Source organism: Prionailurus viverrinus, chromosome B1 (assembly GCF_022837055.1).
Source record: "Prionailurus viverrinus isolate Anna chromosome B1, UM_Priviv_1.0, whole genome shotgun sequence".
Lineage (NCBI taxonomy): Eukaryota > Metazoa > Chordata > Mammalia > Carnivora > Felidae > Prionailurus > Prionailurus viverrinus.
The window spans coordinates 60202921-60229113 of record NC_062564.1 but is presented as its reverse complement, the minus strand read 5'-3'; the positions used below and the strand labels follow the sequence as shown (position 1 = coordinate 60229113).

The 26193-nt window shown below is 35.7% G+C and overlaps 1 protein-coding gene across 3 annotated transcripts in view; it reads right to left on the bottom strand.

Annotated features, from left to right (window-relative positions):
* The window catches only part of LOC125164137 (probable ATP-dependent RNA helicase DDX60), a 107062-nt gene that overhangs the window by 65798 nt on the left and 15071 nt on the right, over nt 1-26193 (bottom strand). For all 3 annotated transcript variants that reach the window (XM_047856645.1, XM_047856647.1, XM_047856646.1), the window contains 10 exons: nt 23728-23889; nt 16388-16529; nt 15268-15423; nt 12097-12202; nt 11035-11150; nt 9382-9542; nt 5681-5933; nt 3951-4117; nt 3245-3403; nt 1316-1465 (listed from right to left, as the gene is read on the bottom strand). In XM_047856645.1, coding sequence (XP_047712601.1) covers nt 1316-1465; nt 3245-3403; nt 3951-4117; nt 5681-5933; nt 9382-9542; nt 11035-11150; nt 12097-12202; nt 15268-15423; nt 16388-16529; nt 23728-23889 — 1572 coding nt within the window. The remainder of the gene's footprint in view (nt 1-1315; nt 1466-3244; nt 3404-3950; nt 4118-5680; nt 5934-9381; nt 9543-11034; nt 11151-12096; nt 12203-15267; nt 15424-16387; nt 16530-23727; nt 23890-26193) is intronic.

Sequence of the window (26193 nt, the reverse complement as noted above, 5' to 3'; positions counted from 1 at the left end):
CCTGTCAGTATCGCAGAAACTTTATTTTTATGGCAGAAACTTTTCAAGTGATAATAGAAATGTTGGAGAAGAAAAGAGACTATACACTGCCATACGTGCCAGTGGAAATAAAAATGGATTTAAACTTTTAAGAGAGTAATTTGGCAATATGTACAGTGTTGACTTACTAAAATTCCATCTCTGGTTAGCTTAATTTTTCTTGATAAATATTATTAATTCCTGCAATGAACACTTAATGTTTTAATAGCCATGAAAAACCAAAAAGCTACAATAAAAAATAAAGTGCCAATTTCAATTAACCGTATTGATCAATCTCGTTCTCAGGCTGACCACAAGTCACTAAACTTTACACATTTTCCTAGAAACTGAAATGGAATTTGAATTCATTTTAATCTATAGAATTAAAGTTATCTCAACTAAATTTGTCTTTCCTAAGAGTAATCACATTACAAGCAAAGGGTCATGAATGAGGAAATGCAAACATACTTTCCATAAATCAAACTTTCTCCTAAACGACAAAGATCATACTTTCTGTTTTTAAGCTCAACATTAGGCAGTAATAGACATAAAAGAAAAATGGCAAAACAATCTGGCTTGAGAAACAGGCCAGTCACAAATGCCCAACAGCAGATTAGATCAATCTCATAAATTCTGGAAAGGCAGTATTAGATTCCTAAGAGACTCAACATTGCCCAGCAAAGTGTGGGTGCTTCTCTCGATTCAAATATAATGCTGAATGACAAAATCCCAAGACCAGACTTTTTCCTCACAATGGCTCTAAGAAAAGTGTTATTTTGGCCTCTGAAACTGGCAGGGGAAAATGCGGGTCAAAAAACAAAGTGAAAGTTCTGGAAACAGAGAATAAATTGGTGGGTATCAGAGGGTAGGGGTAAGAGGGGATGGATGAAATGAGTGAAGGTGGACAAAAGGTATGAACTTCCAGTTTTAAAATAAGTAGTAGATATGTAATGTAGAGCATGTGACTATGTTGAACAATACTGTACTGCATAGTTGAATGTTACTAAGAGTATATATAGATCTTAAAAGTTCTCATCACTAAAAGAGTTTGTAGCTATATGAGGTGATGGGCGTTAACTAAGCTCAGAGTGGCAATCATTTCACAATATACACATACCAAATTATGTTTGGTACACCTTAAATAACACAATAATGTTATATGCCAATTATAGATTAAGAAGACTGGAAAATAAATAAATAACAAAAAGTGAAATAGATTCACCGCGTGACTAGATGCATTATTTTAAAAGAGGAGGTTCAGGAATGAAAGAGAAAATTCAAGTCACGTGAGCACTACCTTTGTTGGTGCAACATACACGACCACCCCTTCATTGCTCTCCTTCAGCACTTTTTCCATGCAGTAGTAGGAAGCATAGGTTTTGCCCGAGGACGTTGGGGCAACAATCACTGCTGACTCATTATTATCCACAACATCCAGGAGTTCACGCTGCAGGGTTCAGAACACCATTCATGTGGATAACAGGAACAGCATGTTACCAAAACAAATATATGAATACACTTCCAATATTTTTCTGAACTTCAAATGGAATAACTGGGAGTTGAAAACACATGAAGAAACATAACAGGAAAGTCTGAAGAACTCGCGGCATTCTCTCAGAAGAGAGAATTGTTATGCTTTTGAGCATCCGGAGGTAGGTTTGTGTGTGAAAAATGGAGACTGAGACTGAAGAAAGTATCTTGTCATTGGGAAGATTTTTTTTTTCTAAGTATTTGTCATTGACTAAATACAGCTCTTCTCCAAAGGCTTTGAAAAATGAAGCTCTAAGAACTAACCAGTATGTATTTTTTATGATGGTGAAAAGGTAGCTGAGGAGAAAAAAATCAACCATTCATAATTTTACCAGTTATCTTTTACTTTGTATATAGAAGAATACCAGATCCCTCCTTTGGAGGGCATGTGAAATTTTCATCCCCTCAGTTTATGCTTTTATTCATCAAAATGATGAATAATCAAAAAATCATATGATTTGGCAGAAGATGGAAAAACATCCCAAACCTCACTCAGTCCGCACATTCTTCATCTAGGTCCACTCTGGGCCACACCTCAAAGTGTACATCAAAAGAATTGAAATGTGCAGGGGATTAATGGAGAGCATCTGGCTGCTTTGTGTCCTGCACTAAAGTAAGGAACTAGTCCTCTCATTACTGAAAAGGAGGGGGGAGTTTTTTAAGATATCCCACCATCATCAATATAAGATAAAGTCATATTCTGTTTTTTTAATATGATTATTTATTGTCAAATTGGTTTCCATACAACACCCAGTGCCCATCCCAACAAGTGCCCTCCACAATGCCCATCACCCACTTTCCCCTTCCGCCCCACCCCCCATCAACCCTCAGTTTGTTCTCAGTATTTAAGAGTCTTTTATGGTTTGCCTCCTTCCCTCTCTGTAACATTTTTTTTTCCCCTTCCCTTCCCCCACCGTCTTCTGTTAAGTTTCTCAGGATCCACATAAGGGTGAATACATATGGTATCTGTCTTTCTCTGTATGACTTATTTCACTTAGCATAACACTCTCCAGTTCCACCCATGTTGCTACAAAAGGCCATATTTCATTCTTTCTCACTGCCAAGCAGTATTCCATTGTATATATAAACCACAACTTCTTAAGATAAAGTCATATTCTGAACTGGAAGTCTGTTTGATTGAACCTATGAAATTGCACTTTTATAGGTAAACATGTTCAATTTATCAGCAATTTTTTTAGTCCAATCTATGCAGAACCACACCATTTAATTCTAAGTTTTATATCCATCAATTTTACATTTATTTATAGAAGAATGACTACTATGGTGACATGTGTAGCATGTAAATATCTAAACAATTGCTGTACTATTTAAACTACCAAAATTCTGCACATTTACATGTGAAATCCTATTGACACAGGGAAAACACAGAGATTGCTCCTCAATGATACAACTGGATGACACACAGACAACTTTAAAAATATATATGTGAATTCATCAAAGTACCTCCTAGGCAATGGTCAATATACAAAAAAATGAATGAAAAGAAAATTTCCCTTTAAGCGAAAAAGAATTTACCAATGACATTTTCAATGACGAAATAATTTTAAATGACAGGACTCAATATTAAGTTCATGCCAAATATAAGATGTAAAGCCACAATAATGAAAAGTTTCTGAGATAACATTTAATAATAAAATACAAATAAAATAAAATTTTTGTTTCATTCAATTATTACCTGCCACGTGTCAGGAATAAAATCCTGAACTCTGGGATCTGGATCTTTTCTCTCATCTCGTATCAAATAATGGCCCATGTATTGTAGTTGAAACCGAACTGGTCCCATGCCAACTGAATATTTATCCATTTTCTTCTCCTTTATGTCATCTCCTACAACCTATATTAATTCAAAAGTCCATTTGGAAAGTGATTTTAAACTATAACATTGTTTAAATAATTAAAATATTTATTACTGAGCACTTTTTATGAGAAAAGTATTTTACCACATTTTCAGTTTTGTAATATTTATTGAACAAGTTCTTTACCACCTAAATCATTATCTTAACTGTGAGTATATTGATAAACATCAAGATTTTCAAATATCCATTATGGTATTTATAGCTACAATCTAATATATTTAAAGACAATTAAATAATTACTATATAGTTTTTAAACTGTTTGCTAGAATTAAACACAGGATTAGTTTTAAGGCTTTGCAGAAATTACCTGGCAGTTAGTCTGTTTGTCCAGACAAGCATTTGTATCAATTTTCTAATTCTAGATTATCTCAAGTACAGGCAGCTGAATCACTAGTAAATGACTTTGAACTTGGAGGAAATACTGTCAGTATAAAAAAAAAATCTAGAAGAGGTGACTTAATTTGCAAGATACTTTATGTATACCCAATAATTATTCTATTAAAATGGAGCTATTCTGAAAATTACCTGGGTTGGATATAAAGAACTTGTCAATTCATCAAATCCTAAGTACTTCAGACATCTGGCTATGAGTTGCTGATCTGCCTCCTGCAAAAGTTCTGGGTATCTTTCCATCAAGGAGTGGATCCTTTTCATCATTTGAACAGCTATACTTAAATCTTTTGTGCTTTCACCTTAGCAAACAATAAACAACATACAAAGATCATCAAAAGTAATGTTTGATTATCCAAGATTAGTCATCCAGGCTATCAATCTGACCTAGTTAAATTCACTATCTTAACATTAACAAAGGTTTTGGAATAAAGAGGACTAGGAAAAATGTAATAAAAGTGCAGCTATACCCACTTCATCATCTCCATGGGTAACCGGGAAATAGCTATGCAAGTAACAGAGACAAAGAAAAATCTTATAGTTCATGATAGAAAGAAGATTGTTAAAGTTCAAGGTTGTATAAGAGTTCTGGGGAACAACAAATCTTTTCTCCACCTATTATTTTCATGTGAGCTCTACCGTGGTCAAAGAAAAATATTTAGATGACTTTAAAGATCTGGTTAAAAACTGCAACATTTATTGAATTCTATTATTGACCACAGATAACTATTTGGTGTAATCATTGGAGGCTGTCAATTCAATCAGTCTGTTACAACTGCCAGATACAGACTTTGCTAATTCTTCTTCATTTCTTTATAGTTATAAATATCCTTTTTATTCCTCCACACTTCTAATCTTTCCATACTTACCATGTTAGGGCTGTTTTTAATTTCGCCTTTTCTCCAATAAGCTTATATTTTAGCTATCTAACAAATATTACCAAACACCCACTGAATACTGTAAGAGACTACAAAACAAATTCAATATAGAATTCTTACCCTCAGGAGAGTAAGCCACTGAATTCTGATCTTTCTTAGTAGCAATCAACTGCAAATTCTGATACAACATGTTGTTTAGGGAGAAATATATAAGCCAAATCTTATGCTTCTCACTGTGACAGAATCCACAATGAAAGGCTGACTATGTTAAAGGAGATTGAAGTTAGCAGAACAAGAGTAGAAGGAAAAAAAAAAAAAAAGAACCTGGCAACCATGTGTTAAATGGATTCAAGTGTGGAGATGCTCAAACCGGACAGATCACGTAGGTTTACTAGGAAGAATTGTCAGTTTGGAGCTATTATGGCACATGATCATTCACCTGTTATCAATTTATATGTCTCTACCCAGTTTTATTTCTCCTTTATCTTCCTCTTCTTGTCTCTTCTTTTTTATTCTACCACATTCTACAGAAATCGCAAAGTAGAGCACATGCAAGCAATAGCAACATTTGGAAGAATTCAAACATGCTCAGCAAACATAATCCTTAGTTTTACCTAGCAAGAAAATGCTTGCACTTCAGATATCAAAGATGAGTGACAGATTCTCCCAGGGAGCCTCACCGTCATTGTTGGTTCCCTTGACTATGCGCACAATTTTGGAAGTAGTTACTCTTAAGCCTATCTTTGACTGATTTGATTTGATTTTGTTTAGGAATGTGCTCTATATTTGCTACTTAGACTCTCTCTGAGATTTCACTGCTCACTGATAAAAGAAGTAATAAGACTTAGAGGAATTTTGTAAGGATAAAATCACATAATGCATCTAAGGCTTCTAACACAAATTTCCAGTTAATAAATGACATCCATTATCATTACCTTATTTTATTAATTCTCCAGTTATCAAAGCAAAAAATATAGAGTCACATACCTTTACCGCGACACTGTTCTTTCCACGCTTTCAAGCAGGCAGTTAACGCAACCATTTCAACTCGAAATTTCACAGAGTTACTTTTACATGATTTTAAAAAATCTTCCAGGTTCTTTATTCCAGAGTTTAAGTTCTCTTTCATTTCCTCTTCAATGGAAAATGACAGAGCATTCCATTTTTCCTCCTCTTTTTGTTCTTCCTTAGCAAATAACCTCTTCTTATTCTCTCTAGTAATTATTTCAGCCTTGGTCTCCTGACCAAAAAGGAAAACAAAAAACCAACATACCATAAAAGAAGTTGGAAATATCCCAAGATTAAATTTCACATATGGGAGAATATTTTTAAGTCTATATTGATTATTTTGACAACCATCCCATTCTTGAATAGGAACAACTTTAATTTCAGTATCTGTTTCCTTTTTTTTCCTAGTATCTGTTTCTTAAAGCCTCTGTTAATTGAAAATTTATGACAATTAAATTTAAGACTAAAAAGCCTCTCCACAAATAATTTTGCAGATTTCAAGTGGTGTAGATCAGAAACATCAGGCCATTGTTTTTTCATGTTTCCTGCATTTGTTCCTGCTGCTCTCCCTGTAATGGATTAAATACAATATGGACCCACTTTACTATACTTTCACCAACCCAATTTATTAATCTGCAAAAAACAAATTGGAGAATTGTAGGGGCACCTGGGTGGCTCAGTCGGTTAAGCATCCGACTTCAGCTCAGATCATGATGATCTAAGGGTTCATGAGTTTCAGCCCCGCGTCGGGCTCTGTGCTGACAGCTGAGAGCCTGGAGCCTGGTTCAGATTATGTGTCTCCCTCTCTCTGCCCCTTCCCTGCTCTTGTGTTCTCTCTCTCTCTCTTCTCTCTCTCAAAAATAAATAAATATTTTTAAAAATTCAAATTGGAGAATGTATTGACAAGAAAATTCTGATAAACCTCCCACTACTCAGGTTAGTCATGAAACTAATATCTAAACTTTGCCTATAATAAAGTCAATATTAGTTGCCACACTTCTCAATACTTAATTCTAATCAATATTATTTGAGGTGTCCCAATGTTTTCATCTACCAAGTGGGTTAACTCAGCATGGTTCTTTCTCAATAAGAGTGACCTTTGGCCCTTTGCCATACACAATGCTTATTATATCTTGAATATGCAGACTTACTGAACAGTTGCTACAAAAGCACATTTACACAATGTTGAGGGTGTTTAGTCCCAATGAGAGAATTTATTTAATTACTAATGACATAAAAGAAAAAAATGGGATTTTTTTCCAGTCTTCATATCTTATAGTATGTAATAAGAATTTTTGCAAACTCTCTACTTTATAACATCTCTCAAAAAAACAAAACAAAAAACACAGAACCTTCTTGCTAGCCCTAAATGAGAGAGAAAAAGTCGTAATTGGATGATCTCACTAACAATAAAATTGGCTATGAAAATAAAAACTCTTCTATAGTCTGTTTTCATTTCCTATGATATATACCCAGAAGTGGATTGGTACTTCCTATGTAGTTCTATTTTTAATTTAGTAACCTCCATATTGTTTTCATAGTAGCTGTACCATTTACATTTCCACACACAGTACACAAGAGTTCTCCCTTCTCCAAATCCTTGCCAACACTTGTTACCTCCTTTTTCATGACAGCCATTCCGATAGGTCTGAGATGACATCTCGTTGTGGTTTTGACTTGCATTTCCCTGATGATTGGTAATGTTGAGCACCTTTTCATGTACCTGTTGGCTATTCATATATCTTCTTTGAAAAAAAAATTCTTTTCAGTACTCAGCCCATTTTTAATCAGATTGTTTGTTTTGCTATTAATATGTTCTTTAGATATTTTAGATATTAACCCCTTATTAGAGATAGATTTTGCAAATATCTTCTCATAGAGTAGACTGCCTTTTCATTTCAGTGATGGTTTCCTTTGGCATACAGAAGCTTTTAGTTTGATGTAACCTCAGTTATTTTTTTTTTGCTTTTGTTCCCTTTGCTTTTGATGTCAAATACAAAAAAAAAAAAAAAATCATTGCTAAGAACAATGCCAAGGCAGTTACCCCATTTTCTTCTAGGAGTTTCATGGTTTTAGGTCTTTTATTCAAGTCTTTATTTTGAGTTGATTTTTGTGCATGTTATATGGTAGGAGTCTACTTTCATTCTTTTGCAGGCAGATGTCCAATTTTCCCAGCACCATTTATTAAACTGTCTTTCCCCCCATTATATATTCTTGCCTCCTTTTTCCTGAAACAACCATATATGTGTGGGTTTCTTTCTGGGCTCTCTATTCTGTTCTATTGATCTATGTGTCTGTTTTTGTGCCAATATCTTGCTGTTTTGTAGTATATCTTGTGTATATATTGTGATACTTCCAGTTTTGTTCTTTTTTCAAAATTACTTTGACTATTTGCGGTCTTTTATGGTTCCATACAAATTTTAGGATTATTTGTTCTAGTTCTGTGAAAAATGTTGTTGGTAGTTTGATAGGGAATGCATTAAATCTGTATATTGTTTTGAGTAGTATGGACATTTTGACAACAATAATTCTTCTAATAGAAGAGCATGGAGTATCTTTCCATTTTTTTGTCACTTTCAATTTCTTTCATTGATGTTTTATAGTTTTCAGAGCACAGGTGTTTTACTTCCTTGGTAAAATTTATGTCTAGATATTTTGATGCAATTATAAATGAAATATTAATATTAGTATTAGTATTAGTGTGCATTCAGCCATTCTATGTCTTTTGATTGGAGAATTTAGGCCATTTATATTTAAATTAACTGTTAATAGGTATTGACTTACTATTGCCACTAATTTTTTTCTGACTTTATTCTTCTCTTCTCTTTTTCTCTTCCTTTGTGATTTGATAGTTTTCTCTAGAACAATGCTTATAGTCCTCTTTCCCTGCTTTTAAAGTATGCAAATCAGCCTCTTTCGGAGAAAGATAGGGAATAAGCAGTTTGGTATGCTGCCTCTGTGCTGAGCCCTGGGGAGATAGCCAGGCTAAAGTCTTGTGGGTCTTGTGGATGCAAGCTTTGTTGGCATTTCAAAGCTAGATGTTTTAGGGAGGCTCATTCCTCAGGTGGAACTAAAATGTTGGGGTGCTAGACCCAAAATTTTGGTCCCAATCCTTTCCTCCTGAGGGAAAAACTGAAGACTTGTGAGTTCTCTCCCAATTGTGTCTCTGCACCAGTGGTGGTGTTTTTGGCGACAATGTGTCTCAGCCTCTTCTACCTGTTTCATTGTGGGTTTTTTCTCATTTGTTCAATGTGTAGGAGTTCTTTCTCTAGTTTCTGGATTGTCTTCATGGAGAATTCTTCTGTATGTCTCTGTAAATTCATTATGTCTATAGGAGGAGGTGACTTCAGGAAATTCCTATATTGTCATCATAGACCAGAACTCCCAAAGAACTATATTTTTTATTTTACTTCAACATTTCTAAATCCAAGCCTTTAGTAACTTAATATCTTATATTCTTTTCCAAATACATATATATATTTTATTATGCACAATGCACCATATATAACCTTTTATATGGAGGTTAGACTTTCTTAGCAAATAAATAATAAATAATCCAATGATCATATATAAAAAGAAAAAGCATAGCATGGAAAGAAACTACCAAAGGAATTGAACAAATATCAACTTAAGAAAAGGAAAAAAAAAGTTTTAAATGTGATAGAATTAATAGAACCTACATGTGCCTTTTTGTTCTTGGGTACACTGAAATTACTCTTTGGCTTGACAGCTTGAGTTACAACAACTTTTGGAGAGACTGATTCTAATGAGCTCCCATAAAATCGTTGAAAAACATGATACTTCTGCACAGACCTAAGAAAACGAGGATCTCTAGATTTTTCTGAAAAAGAAAAGACTTGAAATGTAAAACTATTATTTTTTTTCAGTAACATTCTCACTAATTCTTCATACCATCCCATGCACACATGTACTTTTTAGTTTGGAATAGTAATTTAGTCTGATTTAGTTTTGTTAAAGCGGGAATCTTAAGTCAGGCTAAATCTTGTCTATGGAATAATTCCTTACTTTATTTAAAGGACAGAAGTGACAAAACACTCTTTCACTGTCTACTTCCCAAAGCAAATATTAGGATGCTACAAAGAATGACAGATTCTAGGTATTACCTCTGTTATGTGCCCTGTGAATGAGTTTAAGAAGAAGGTAGGGGCAAAATCTAGAATATATCCATCTTAGATATTCTGGCTTCTGGCATCACTTGATAGGAAAATCCTTACTCCAACCATAGCTGCAGAGCCAACAGTTTAGCAGTTGAAGAATACTTTCACTATGGAAAAATCCAATGACACAGGAAATCCCAACAATCAAGGTATGACTTGCTCCCACACCCAAAACAAGCTACAATTTAGACAATAATTAAGCTGGTTAATTTTTCTGTGTCTATATCTACATATATCAAATTAAACCACTTTGAAGGATATTAATGGTTAATCTAAAAGACCCCCCCCCACATCTTTCAGGATCTTAGTAGCCATTTATAAACGCAGACTGACAAGTATTTCATATGAGCGAGCTTACTATGCACACTCCTCAATTCTTCTGTAAGTTTTGTCAACTTGAAGAAGGGTGGAGGTTAAGCATCAGGATAGACAAAAGTGAGATGAAGACAAGGGAACCAATGAGACAAGATCCCTAATTCGATCTCTATGGATCTACTGTTAGTGATCTCATGGGCCTCTTTTTGCAGTTCTAACCGTCCTCAGCAGGAAGGTACATAAAATGCTAGAACATGGTACACAGAATCAACTGGGTGATGTAAAAGCAGCTGAAATTGCTTGAAAGACTATGGCCTTGGTGTTTTGAACTTCAAGGAATACACAGGCATTTTAACTATAAACCATATTTCTTTAAAACAGCTTCTAATTTTTATGGGGACAAATGCAGGATTGGTTCACTTCCTAGGACATCTGCATACCTGTGTACCTATGACTATCAGTAAACGAAGTGGGACTTCTTCATTACCATCTTTACTGTCATACATCTAAATACCTTGTAGACTATCATTATTCAAGAAATATAACTTATAGGGTGCCTGGGTAGCTCAGTCAGTTAAGTATCTGACTCTTGATTTCAGCTCAGGTCATGATCTCACACTTGTGAAATCAAACCCTGAGTCCGCTTAAGATTCTCTCTCTGCCTCTCACTCTGTCTTTCTCCCAGTTGCGTGCACATGCATATGAGCTCTCTCTCAAAAAAAATTAAAGAAAAAAAAAGAAGTATAACTGTGGCTCCTAACCTGATAATTTTTCATTACAAAATAAAAAGCAGAAACTGAAATTGATTTTAATTTATTTCACCAGAGTCACAGTACTCACCATCAAATTGACACTTTGTCCTGTCATAATCATCACTAAGCGGTCTGTGAGAATGCCAATGCACAAGTTCATCAAATTCCTTTTGTTTAACCAGTGAAGTTACAACAGGATCATCGCTATGATACAAAAAGAAATATATGCATATTTTAAATTTCATGCTTCCAAACAGAACACAGCACAGATTTCATTTTTTTAGATTTCATTTTTTAATATTTTTAAAAAATCACAGCCACCTTTCCTCTTTCTGTAAGATGATGTGGGTGTTAGAATCCAAAAAGCAGTTTATTAGGTGCCTAAGAACCCAGAATCTAGCCAACATGTCTAACAGTACCGTCAACATCAACAAATATTCATTATTGATCCATTAATTAAAAACATCCAGCTGGAGTACTTTTTAAAAAATGTTTATTTATTTATTTTGAGAGAGAAAAAGAGAGCTGCACATGTGCACATGCATTGACAGGGGAAGGCAGAGAGAGGGAGATAAAGAATCCCAAGCAGACTCTGCACAGCCCGCATAGCCAGTTGCAAGGCTTGATCTCACCAACTGTGAGATCATGATCTGAGCCAAAGTCAGGAGTCAAACACCTGACCGACTGGGCCACCCAGGCAACCCCAGCTGGAGTAATTTTACTCTAAGATTAAAACCATGTTGATTTGGGGGCACCTGGGTGGCTGAGTGTGACCGACTTCAGCTCAGGTCATGATCTCGTGGTTCGTGAGTTCAAGCCCTGCGTTGGGCTCTGTGCTGACGGCACAGAGCCTAGACTCTGCTTCGGATCCTCTGACTCCCTCCTTCTCTGCCCCTTCCCTGTTCATGCTCTGTCTCTCTTTCTCTCTCAAAAAGAAATAAACATTAAAAAAATTTTTTTAAACCATGTTGATTTTAACCTAGTTAAGATCAAAGACACTGATAAATTTGCTATTAAACTCATTCGGTATTACAAACACATATTGCATCTAATATATTCCATTTAATCTGTTGCACTTCATAGAATTGCAACATTTGTTGTAAATCATTTGTCCACCCAATCATTTATTGAGACATTTCTGTTCTTATACCTCTTTAAGAAAGGCAAATCTTTCAAAATGTCACCAACAAACTTATCAACCAATTCACATGACATTGGAATAAAACCCAAGTTAGGAATATTTTCCTTGGAAGTATCTGTAAAGAAGTAAAAAAAAAAAATGAAGACATTGTAAAATGTGAAACTTTCATACAGGAATATTATACATCATTTTGTAAAGTTTTACATTAAAAACCATTTTTCATTTATTTTATTTACATTTATCAATTCCAGACCTTCCCATACAGCTATTACCCACATTAAAACATTTTGGAACATAGCAGAGTATAACGAAATAGGCAGCATTTAGGCACATAGGTAAGTAAGTAGAAAAATACCTGTGTCCTTTTTATTCCTTTTATTTTCCCCCATTATAAGGAATTTGAATATGGAACTCTTACTCAGATATCTACCCTATAAATACTTTTAAGAAAATGAAATAAAAAAGAAGTTAGGGGAAATGAAATTTGGTATCATTACAGTATTTTCTTACATGCTCTTTGATATCCATGTATAGATATATATGTGTATATGTATTTCTATATATACACATAAACTTGATAGATACCGTACATAACACACATATATCCTATATATAATATTTGGCTAATAAATGCTTTTTTATTACTATCTGGTTCATAATTCTAGGTAAGCTGCTATTGCTGTGCCTGTTAATCCCTTGGTGTTCACTGTTCTGTGTTTGCCTGACATCTTCCTCCTCCAAGTCTCTGCCAGAGCACTTTTCTTCTTACAGCCATGTGAAGAAGGCCAGAAGTGCTGGGTCTCCACTGCTCCAGAGATAACCCTCAGCCAAAAACATGACAAGAATTTCACAGTAAATGCCCCAGTCTCTTCAGGTGAGACATCTCTGAGGTGGTTTGTACACCATTCTAAGATTCTCAGTGAAATCTACCTGTAGTTACCCACAGTGGAAACCAGTAGCCTGTCCTACATTGGTTTTGTTCTCTTCCCGATCTTACCTAACCACTTCCTTATTTGCTCTTCCTGGGATCAATAAATTACTTGCACTCAATAGTCTGTGTCTGGTGAGGGGTGCCTGGGTAGCTCAGTTGGTTGAGCGTCTGACTTCAGCTCAGGTCATGATCCCACAGTTCATGGGTTTGAGCCCTGCTTTGGGCTCTCTGCTGACAGCTCAGATCCTGGAGCCTTCTTGGGACTCTTTGTCTCCTGCTCTCTCTGCCCCTTCCCCACACGCACTCTGTTTCTCTCTCTCTCGAAAATAATAAACACTTAAAAATTTTTTTTTTAATTTTAAGTCTTGGGGCGCCTGGGTGGCTTGGTCGGTTAAGCGTCCGACTTTGGCTCAGGTCATGATCTCACGGTCCGTGAGTTTGAGCCCTGCGTCGGGCTCTGTGCTGACAGCTCAGAGCCTGGAGCCTGTTTCAGATTGTGTGTCTCCCTCTGTCTCTGCCCCTCCCCTGTTCATACTCTGTCTCTCTCTGTCTCAAAAATAAATAAACGTTAAAAAAAATTTTTTTAAAGATAAAAAAAAAATTTTAAGTCCTGGTGAAACTCATCTGGATATAAAAGTATATATATTCTTCCCCCATATTTGGAAATATATCAACACATCCCAAATTCCCATTAGCTTTCCTTCTCATATTCCTTAGGGGGACATTTTATTCTTCCTGAAATTCAATCGTATGGAAACATCTTCTGTGATGCTATGATGATGGATAAATTCGTTTTTGTATTTCTTACAATGGTGAATTATTTCTTCATTCTTAAATGATATTTTAAGAATTATATGTAATTTCACTATATTCTGATTTCTATCATTGTTATAGGGTAGTGTATCATAGACTAATTTTTGTTCTTTAACTCTTGTTAAGATATTTATTTTTTTGTATTCTACAGCGTTACTATATTGTATCCAGTGTGTGTTTTTATCTATGAGTATATACGTGCTTATGTTTAATTTAGCCCACTTGGGATTCATCATACATCCTTATATGTGCAATTCTTGTCTTTCATCAATCCAGGCAATACCCAGCCACGATCTCCTCAAATATTGTCTAACCCACATTGGTTCATTCTTTCCTTGTGAATCTCCAAATGAATGAAAGGCTTGACTTCTTCATTATATCTTCTTTTTTGACATATCTTTTTTTATTGTTTCATCTCTTATTTCTTTTTTTCTTCTTAAGTTCTTTCCAGCTTTATTGAGATGTAACTGACATATAATATTGTATAAGCTTAAGGTATATAACATGGTCATCTCTATTTTGAAGTGTAATTCTTTTGATCTATTTCTAGTTCACACATTCTCTTTAGCAATATCCAATCAGCTTTTTAACCTATCTATTGACAATATTTTCATTTCTACAACTTTGGTTACTTTATTTCTCATGTTTCAAATTTCATATTTTATTTTTTTAAGCATTTTAAGTATGTATATAGTATATTCTACTTTTGATAATTACAAAATTATTCTAGTTCCATAGCTTATTGTTTCTCTTAGCAGTTTATTTCCTCTGTTGTTTTATAAATTTGTATTTGTACTCAAATTTGTCAGAGTATGAGTAAAACATGTATCCTGTAAAACCAGGCCTTATGATGTTTTTCCCCTACAGAGAATGTACCAGATTCTTCTGATCACCTTATTTATCTGGCTTAGTGTTATCTTGACCCTACTTACAATGTAATTGAAACCACAGATTCTTGGGAAGATGGACTTATAATTAAAAATTATCAGAGTAATTCATTTTGAATTACCCAGAGATCAGCCTCTCCCTTTATTTTTGACTCCTGGAATTTCCCTTCTATTTTTTTGAGTTTAGCTGTGATAATACAAAAAGATGTTTGGTGTGTCTGACCAGCATTTCGATTGTTTCCCGAAAGAGATTTTTTTACCTGATTTATACCGCCATATTGATAGAAATGAAACTCACATATAACTGGCATTTTTTTTTAACTGGCAACAATTAGTTACGAGCAAAACATATATACACACACACACACACACACACACACACACAAAACATATATATATATAACCCCAATGATAGAGTGAGAGGTAACTTATTATTAAAATGCATAGTGTCAGAAAATAATTTAGACCTGTAGCATTTAGTTAGTGGTGCATTCAAAACATTTTCAGAGACTTGAACTGTCATTTCAAATTAATTTATAGATTTATTACCTTTGATTGGTGATGGACTCTTTTCAAGAAAAGAAAGTTTTGTTGTTCTCAGAGGAAATGGCTTTCCAACAGAAAACTTTCTGACCAACTTTGACACAGTATTCCAGAGATGTTCATAATCCTTCATAATGACATCTCCCAAATTCAAATGTAGGCCTATATAATATTTAAAAGTACTAAACATTAAAAGTCATTCCTATATATAGAGAAGGACACATTTTTACTAAATTCATAGAGTTCTGAAATATTTCTCAAACAGTGAAATTTTCAGTGAGTTCCACACGATACCTAAATGAATATGGTCCCTAATGTGACTATAGATTTTCAAATTATCTTGTTTTCCTATTTGATAGCTAAGTATTAAGATTACAACTGTCTTAGCTAACAATAACTGTGGATATCAATTTTATAAGGTTAAAAAAGGTTATGCCACATATAACTTCTACAACCAATAAAACTGAATAAAGCTCATTTTTCAGAGATGAGAAAATTTGCAGAGGGTTGCTAAACTTAAATGCAGTTAACTCATTCCAATGTTTGCTATGTGTAGGAACCAAATTCTAGAGGTCAAATAAGTTTCAATAGTGTACAATAGGCTATAGCTCTCTTAAAACATGTTTTTTTCCCCCTTTTGGCTATTAAGAAACAGCAGAAAATTTATTCTAAGAAAATAATTCAAAGAAAGAAAAATAAATTTTAATTTTTTATTTTTTTCCAAATATATAAATCAGCTTTATCTTTGGGAAAAAATTAAAATTCCCTAAATATCTCATAGTAATAGGTTGGTTATATTAATTAAAGTAAATATTTTTTTAAATGTTATGCATATATTTAAATGAAAAATTCAACTGTTAAAATGATCCAGAAATGCTAAATACCCAAACACATATTTTTTCTAAGAATACTTGTGGAGTATATTAAGTTAAAAATTTTTAAAATATAACATTCACTCTGATTGCAACTAAATAAAACTTATATACATGTATAAACAAAGATTGGGAGGAAAATAATTGTTATGTTATATGTTGGACATATAGGAAAATTATTTTGAAATTTTAAGTTCTTTATAATGTTTATCTCTGGGTGAAAGTACAATTATTATAATATATTAAGATGGTACCTTCAACATTTTCATTTTCATAGTAAAAAGCAATATTCTTCAACAAAAGCTCATCACTTAAGTCGCAAAGGTGAATTAAATTCAGATTCCAAAATTGAAAAATGTTTATATTACTTAGGATGAAATATTCACACCACTTTTTCTGAAAATTAGAAATAAAACCAAGTCACTGACAATTGCTATACTAGCAATAAACTATTATACGACTTCAAACACATCAATAATCCAATGAAAGGCAAGTTGGCAAGGTTCCTCCAATTCTTATAAATGTAAGACCTTTTGAGCTGGATAATGATGAATGCTTTATATCTAAAAAGACTGGATCATAAAATAAAACCAAACTGACCAAAAAATTAATTCAACATCGTTCCTTATTCTGAATCACAGAAACCTGTGTTGGACTCAATACAATTTTTTTCCTCACACTAATGCACAGATATAGTTCCAATGCTACAGAAATACTTCTGCTTTCAAATGCGCCTCTGTTCTTTACTGAGGTTTTAATGTTTTCTGGTTTTACTTTCAGGTCAAAAGAGGATTTAAAATATGGCATTTGTTCAGGGGAAGGAAGATGCTGAATCCTCAAACTCAAAGATTCCGCTCCATCTACTTTGGTGTGCTCTTGTGGAGTTTATGACAGTGAGGTTATCTTCATGTCTAACACAGGCAGAATGTCTTCACTGGCCACACTTAGTTCAGAGCTGAGTAGACATGAGTAGACAACCTCAGCGAGTAAAAGCCTAGTCATCTTTTCAGCCAAAGATAGCGTTTGGGGAATAAAGTTCAGTAGGGGGAAAACCGAGTGTTCTCTGCTCCACAATCCCTCAATGATAAAACCACTTTCCGAACATGAACAATTTATTTATCTGTGTTGATGTGGAAACTGACCCCAGAAGTATCCAATAGAAACATAACATGGGCAAGCAGCATATATCTCATTCTAAATTTTCTAGAAGTCACATTTTAAAAAAAAAGCAAAATTAATTTATTGATCTAACATGACATATCCAAAATGTTATCATTTCAATGTGTAATCCATGTAAAAATATCAACAAAATAGTTTATGTGTTTTTCATACTAAATTCTTTTGAAATCTGGTGTTTCTTTTAAACTTAGAGCACACCTCAATTCAGACTACCCACATTTCAAACACTCAATATCCACTTGTGGCTATGGGCTACTGCTTTGAAAACCTAGTTTTGACCAAATAAGTTAGGGAGACTGCCCAAGGTTCATGAGAAATCATAAATATCAAAGTAGGAGCCTCCTGCCTATAGTGTAATTTAAACAATAATAAAATACTAAAAAGACCTCCACAGAGTCATAGAGCAGTGGTTCTCAAACTTCAGCATAAGCCTCACATGGAAAGATTTTCAGATAAAACACAGACTACTAGGCATCATCCCCAGAGATTGATTCAATAGGTTTGGGGTAGAGCCTAAGAATTTGCATTTCTAAGAAGTTCCCAGGTGATGCTGATGCTGTTGGTCAAGGGAACCATACTTGGAAAACCACTGTCATGTAAGGTTCTCTCCACCTAATCCTTTCACAAAATACTACTAAGTACACAGTAACGTGTGAAAATAGTATAGCAAATATTCCTCATTTTATACACTTCCTACAAGAGGTGCCTCCATGTGGTCTCCAAGTGTCAAGATGTGAGTAAACATTAAACTCTCCCTTCAGTTTGCTTAGCTGCTTTCTCCAGAGGCCTCAGAACATGCCTTTCTTTGTGAACATTTCAGAGGCTACCTGAATTTACACTTCCAGTCACTGGGTGCTACCAAAATGAAGCATGGAGAATAGAAAGGAACAGAGGGATGCTTGACTGTGGGATAATCAGTTGTTTCCCCGCATTAAGAGAGCAGAGGATGGTGGGAAGGGCACAGATTTGGAGGCTGGAGAGAAATGAAGTTAGCTCCAACTCGATCACTCAGTTGTGCTAATGGGCCACTTAACCTTTCTGAGCCCAAGTTTTTCATTTGTAAAATGAAGATATAAGAGTAGTAGTATTATATGTTAATAGGCTAGGTAAAGTACACACATAAATCCGGTGCAAAATAACTGGTAGCTATTCCTATCTTGCCCAGAAGTCCATGCCATCCTAATTAAAGAATGACGGTTTCTATCAGGTACAACCACAATGTCTTGCAGAGCCATCTTAGAACATTCCACAATTTAGACAGACTTTATAATATCCTTTTCACCTAATGACCATTGTCCATAAAGAAAATTGCTTATAAAACTCTATAAATGAGGGGCACCTGGGTGGCTCAGTCGGATAAGTATCCAACACTTGATTTCGGCTCAGGCCATGATATCACAGTCCTTGAGATCGAGTTCCCTGTGGGGCTGTGCGCTGACAGCGTGGAACCTTCTTGGGATTCTCTCTCTCTCTCTCTCTCTCTCTCAAAATAAATACGTAAACATTTAAAACTTACCTAGAGAAAAATTCCCCAATGGGATTTGGGATATAGGAAAATATTTTCTCCCCAAAGCATCAGCAGAACCACATGATCTTGTGTTCACCACAACACAAAACCTTGTAACACTTCTGTTAGAACAGTTGCAAATGCCCATAAACACAAACCTAGATAAACAATCATGAATATTTGTCTCTTAACTTTAATTGTTGATCCTACATCCCTATTATGCTATTTCAATAAATATAATCTAAGCACTACAAAGTAAAATCCAATTCAATTACTTCCTAGTCACACTCAGATCAATTCCCTTCATGAGTCTCAGCTGCATCTCCCATGCCAGACGTTGACAGAAGTGTTACCTAAGTGTCATCCTCATTTCAGTAAAAAAAAAAAAAAAAAAAAGTGCCTACCACTCAGTATGGCTGTCTCCAGTTATACCTCACTCTTTAGTATTCTATACAGGCAATAGTCCCAGATCTCTTCCATAGAGATTAAATGGTCAAATGGCCATGGATTGGCCTCTAGTTGGTTCCATGGAATTCCTAGTCTACTGAAATATAGTCTTCAAATTTAGAGGGTTTTTTTCCATCTCATTTCCCACTTAAATCCCCTCATCTGGCTTCTGAGAACTCTGTGAAGAATCACAGGTTCTCCTTCCCTCTCGATCAACTACCATGACTCATTTAGAGCCTACAGGAATTTTCAGATGCCTTCCCTCAGGAAGCATAGGGAAGATTTCCCACACTTTCATGCCTAGACAACACACTGCATTTTCCAGACAAGTTCCCTGGCATACATAGCCACAGGTATCCTAGGTGAGGCTAGCTTTCTCCCAGTCTTTTTCCTGGGAACTAAATCACAGCTTCTTTTTATACACAGACCCCTGAAACTTTAGGAAGATTCTATCATGCCCTTCCCACCCCGCTTATGGTGATTCTATTCATTTATTCCCCAACTCTCTCCCCCTCCTCAACTCATGGACACTTTATGAGGGAGATATAGTGGGGGCAGAAGATGGTAATTGTCTTTTTCAATAATATTTGTTATACATAGACCAACAATTATTATTTTTCCCCAATCCCTAAAGAATCCCTAACTACATTTCAGAGTTATCTCAACCTGGATACAAGGAAGCTGGGGTCTTCATCCACCAACTCCTCATCTGTCATTGGTGGAAGGCATGAGAAACATGAACACCCCAGCATTTCAGATCAAGAAGACAAAACCTTCAGGCAGAGAGTTGCACTTACAATAAGACGGAAAAATAAGTAAGTGGGAGACATAGATAAGGAAACAACAATAGCGTCTGCCACACTCCCTGATGAATACTTCCTCACTCCCACCTGTTGACCCATGCCTTTAACTTTGTCTAATGATCATTCACAATTCTTTATTGATCATATCAGGACCTCCAGTTCTACAGCTCCTCTACTTTCTCCTTATCCAATAGAGTCCATTTGGTTTGTCTCCAGGAAACTTTGTTTCCTAGTCTATCATTTTTACTACCCTCTTGCAAAGATACTAAAGTCTCTTTTCCTTTTTTATTTTCCATCAAACCGTATAGATCCACTAATAGCATTTTTGTGCCTAAATTATCTTGTCCCTTTTTTCCATACCATCCAATTAGTTGCTTTCCTTGTGCCCGTGGCCCTGTTGTTGCGACTTCAGAAAAACAAAATCATACAATAATACAAAGTGATGCCACTATAATTGTTTTGTCAAAAACTTCAAATAAGCATTCAAAAGTGCTAGGCAGGACAGAATGGTATCTCTGTTTCTCAGTATAGTTTACTCCCCTAAGTTCCCCAATAAATATTTCCAAAATATTTCCTGGTTCTAAACTTCTGGGCTTGCTTCCTTGCCACAACATTCAGCATATGACTTTGTCTCCTACTTCACAAAGAAAATTGAACCAGCACATAGGAACAAAGTTATCCTACAACTTCTATCACAGCCAATGTTGCACTGTTCTTTCTTTATTGCCTCCTATAAAAATGGCAACATTGCTCCCTCTGTATAAGAATATACTCTAGATCCTATCCCCTCTCACCTTATTTTCCTTGTATTTTCATCCTATTCTCTTAATTTTATGATCAGCATTTAAACATGCTCTGTCTTTGCCATTTTAAAAACATTCCTAATAGACACACTTTCCTATCCCATTTTATCCTGTGTCACTTTCCTTAATCTCAACCTGTTACATATAAACTTATTTTCACCTTTATTTTCTCCTTTCCATTCACCACTGAACCCACTCTACCATAGATTTTTGCTTCTAGACTCTCCATTAATATGTCTCTTCATTAAAATCAACAGTGAGTCCTATGTCATTAAACCCAAAGTAGTATTTTTGGTCCTCAACCTCCATAGCATTTGGTACTATTAACCACAACCACCTTTTGAAAATCCCAGTTCCTTTGACCTTCACAACAATCTATTGTCTTAGCTTTCTGCTCTATTCATCTAAGCAGCTCCTTCTCAGTGTCTTTTGCTAGTGTCAATCTATCCCTAACCATTTAATATTGGAGTATCTCAGGTCTCTGTCCTAGGCCCTCTTGTCTTTCCTAAAATAAGTTTATCCACCGCCATGGCATTAATTAACATCCATAGGCTAGTGATTCCCAATTCTTTACCACCAACTTATTCCACTCCACTAAGCTCCAAACCAGTATTTCAAATTGTCTACTAGATATCTCCATTTGGATATTTCACTGGCAACATAAACTCAATATTCCCAAAACTGAATTCATAATCTTTCTTCGCAATTATACTTCATACAATGATACTGTCCCCACAAATGCTCTAGCCAGAGATCTAGAGTCATTTGACTCCTCCCTTTTCCTCATGCCCACACTAAACTTAATTTTATACTTTAAATAATTCTTGAAATTGCCTACTGCTATTCATCCCTACTTACCATTTCCTTAGTCCCTAATATCATTAGCACATATATCAACTGAGGTAACAATCACCCAAATGGTTTCCCCAAATCCATTTTTACCTCTACAATGAACTCTCTGCATTGTAAGCCACAGAAATTTTTTTTTAATGTTTTGTTTTGTGACAGAGAGAGAGCATGAGCAGGGGAAGGGGCAGAGAGAGGGAGACACAGAATCAGAAGCAGGCTCCAGGCTCTGAGGTTTCAGTACAGCGTCCCACGCAGGGCTCTAATTCACAGACTGTGAGATCATGCCGAGCTGAAGTCAGACGCCTAACCGACTGAGCCACCCAGGCGCCCAGAAGAAATTTTTTTTTAATGAAAGTGCCATTCATCTCTTTGCAATCATTCAGTTGGTTCTCATTGTGCTTATGATAAAGTTAAATCTCCACATTCTCTTCACAGGACCTATACAGACCTATATGATTTGTCTCTTACCCATCTCTTCAGCTTTATCACTTTCTCTTTCTATTCTAGTTCTACAAGTTGTATTCCAGTTCCTTGATCATGCCATTGTCAGGATGATCCCGCATGCTGTTTCATCTCCTAGAATCCAGTGTCCTTCCTCTCACCAACTTGCCAATCCCTACTCATCCTTCAATATTTGCATTACTTCACATCTCTTCAATTCTTGGAAGAAGCCATCCTTTTCTAACTGAACTGAGACTTTTTATCACCAGACTCTAAAGTATCCTGTAATTCTTCCTTCATATTAATTTTAAAAAATCAGTATCTGTCTTCCTGCAAAATGTAGCTCTATGAAAGTGGTAGGAGGAGATGGGTAAATATAGTCTTATTTTTCTCACTGTATCCCCATTGAGTCACACAATGCATATACATTAGATAAATATTTTGGGGCTAGCTTACTAATTGATTGGTTCTAAAATATTTTTCTTGAATATTTTGACTAAAAGTGTCAAGATTCTCTAAAATTTTCCATTTAGGGGCGCCTGGGTGGCTCAGTTGGTTGAATGTCCAACTTTGGCTCAAGTTATGATCTCATGGTTTGTGAGTTTGAGCCCCACATTGGGCTCTGTGCTGACAGCTCGGAGCCTGGAGCTGCTTTGGATTCTGTGTCTTCCTCTCTCTCTCTGCCCCTCCCTTGCTTGCAGTCTGTCTCTCTCTCAAAAATAAATAAACATTAAAAAAAAATTTTTTTTTAATTTTCCATTTAAATTGATCCACTAATCCCACTTCTGGGCATGAAGTCTAAGTCAACATCCCCAAATCAAAGGAAAAGGCTTACACTCAAAAACCAGGAGAATAGCAGCAGCATTTATAACAATTAAAACCCTCTTAATATTCCACAATATAAGAATGGGTGAGTAAACCATGGTACATCCATTACAAAAATAGTGGCCACTAAAAAATTATGCTAACCAAGAGTATGAAAGAAAATTTCTAAAAATATTTGAGAAGAAAATGTCATATATGAATATGAATATATATATTCATTCCAATGTCTCAAACAATAACAAAAAATAACAGAAAGACTTATTCATTTAAAATTAAGAGAATAAACCAAAATATTAATAGTTATTGACTTGAATAGTGGGTACCTGGGTAAGTTTTTCTTTTGTTTTTGCTATTTTCCTACAGTCTACAAATATTCTCTAAGTAATATCTGTAATGGACAAAAATAACTATTACATTTATATCTTTAATTCCTCTCAAGAGCAGAATACAATGGTTACCAATCTCACATAATTAAGAACACAAAAACCTGATCTTGACAGAAACTGGAAGAAGGAAAATAGAGAGTTTTTTCCTTAGACTGGATATATAGCATGCTGTTTGTTATTATTACCAAACAGAGTTGTTGAAATTAGCAAGAAAATGACTTGGGCCATTAAACCTTTAAAGTCCCCAAAGGGCTGCCATTATTCCTTTTTAAATCTGTTTTGAAGATGACTGTGGTTTCTTTATATCACACAATTGAAACAAAAAATAAACAAACTAATACAGAGCATATTTACCATTTTCAAGAAAGTCTGAATGTTCTTAGCCCAATGGGAAGTGATGAATCTAGCACAGGCCCTTTGAGAAAGAGGTGAGTGGAGTAGAAAAACCACACTGAGACAATGCAGTTTACACAAATCTTCCATTTCTTGCATCATGTTTAAGCAATTACTTTCCATCTGAATAAAATAAAGAAGGCAAAATAGAGACCACCAGGCTATGAATTGCATGTAGTACCACAACAGTCAGCAGCCACATTTTCCTGTGTAGGAATCACACTTTATTACATTCGTAATTCTATGCTTTTGAGTTTTTTTCTTCATACATAAATTTGAATGCATATAAAATACAGAATTCAGGTAAGGGGACAGGGAACTGCCAGCTGAAGAGCAGTTTACATAAAGCATTCGTTAGTATTTTTAGTTAAGCCTAACTTTAGGTGAGCTGGTCCACCATCTAAAGAAGCCATGATCCCACAGCGCTTTGCACTGATGGAGCCATACTTAAAATGCCCTATTCTGTCTAAAGCATCATACTTTAAATTTTTTTCATCTTTTTATTTATTTTTGAGAGAGACAGAGCGAGCGAGGAGGGGCAGAGAGAGAGAGGGAGACACAGAATCTGAAGCCGGCTCCAAGCTCTGAACTCTCAGCACAGAGCCTGATGTGGGGCTCGAACCCTCAAGCCATGAGATCACGACCTCAGCCAAAGTTGGATGCTCAACCGACTGAGCCACCCAGGTGTCCCTAAAGCATCAACTTAAAATTTTTTTTTTCAATGTTTATTTATTTTTGAGACAGAGAGAGACAGAGCGTGGGCAGGGGAGGGGCAGACAGAGGGAGACACAGAATCTGAAACAGGCTCCAGACTCTGAGTTATCAGCACAGAGCCCAACACGGGGCTCGAACCCACAAACCGTGAGATCATGACCTGGGCCGAAGTCGGACGCTTAACTGACTAGCCACTCAGGAGCCACTAAAGCTTCATACTTTAAAAGTAACACTGATGGGGCGCCTGGGTGGCACAGTCGATTAAGCGTCTGACTTCAGCCAGGTCACGATCTCACGGTCCGTGAGTTCGAGCCCCGCGTTGGGCTCTGGGCTGATGGCTCGGAGCCTGGAGCCTGTTTCTAATTCTGTGTCTCCCTCTCTCTCTGCCCCTCCCCTGTTCATGCTCTGTCTCTCTCTGTCCCAAAAATAAATAAAAAACGTTGAAAAAAAAATGTAAAAAAAAAAAAAAGTAACACTGAACGTTACCACAGTGAATAAACCAGGACACATCTAAAAAACTTACCCAATTAGAAAAAGTGTGAAGAAATGGGCATATTTAACATAATGGGACAAGGGTCTCCAAGCCATCTTCAAATGTTCGCAGGGTTGTCAGTAAAACAAAACTAAGACTTATTTCAGAATGCCCCCAGAAGGCCAAATAGTCTAATAGTTAGAGAAGTTCCAGAGATACACTCGGTCTGGTATCATTTTTGTGATAATAATTTAAAATGTCGTGCCTAATCATGTAAAAAATATTTTACTAAAAATATATTCAAGTAGATATTGGAAAACCAAATATAAAGGATGTTAGGTAAAATGCTATAAGTCCTGTTCATTTCTCTGAGAATGTACAAAAATGCTACAAAATGTTTCATTTTTCTTTAATAAAAACTTTCAAGCAAGAATGCCCTCGCAGTCAGGTTGTATATAAAATAATGTGTGTACACACATGTGTGTGTACATGTGCATATGTACACATATATATATAAGGAGGACTATTTACTGGAGAGCAAATCCATACTGGCCAGCAGATTCTTAGGGGACTCTATCAACCATAAAGAAGTTTAACACCTTCGGTGGAGGTGAGGGGGGCGTACCTGGGTGACTCAGTCCATTAAGCCTCCAACTTCGGCTCAGGTCATGATCTCACAGTTAGTGAGTTTGAGCCCCTCATTGGGCTCTGTGCTGACAGCTCAGAGCCTGGAGCCTGCTTCGGATTCTGTGTCTCCCTCTCTCTCTGTCTATCCCCCACTTGTACCCTCTCTCTCTCTCTCTCCCTCTCTCAAAAATAAACATTAAAAAACAGTTTTTAATAAATTAAAGTAAAATTTTAAAAAAGTTTAAGACCTTTAGTACTTCTCTAGGAAGGACGGCACTAAGACACTACAATGAGGATGTTCTTTCTAAAGACAGTTTGGTATTATGGAATTTGAACAAAACAGACATGGGTTCAATTCACACTGCTATTTAATTGAGGAATGTTTCCTGGACTATCTGAACCTCAGGTGTTCCCATATGTGAAGTGGGAATAACAATACCTCCCTTAAAATGCAGTTGTGAGTATGTAAAGGCACAAGGCATAGAGCCCAGAACATGATAATGTAAGCTCTCACCATGTGCTAATTTCCTTTCTTATTCCTCCTTCTTCTGGATGATTGGACAAATGTGACTTGAATGGGTACTAAGAAGTACAAAAATCTGTACAGTAAAACA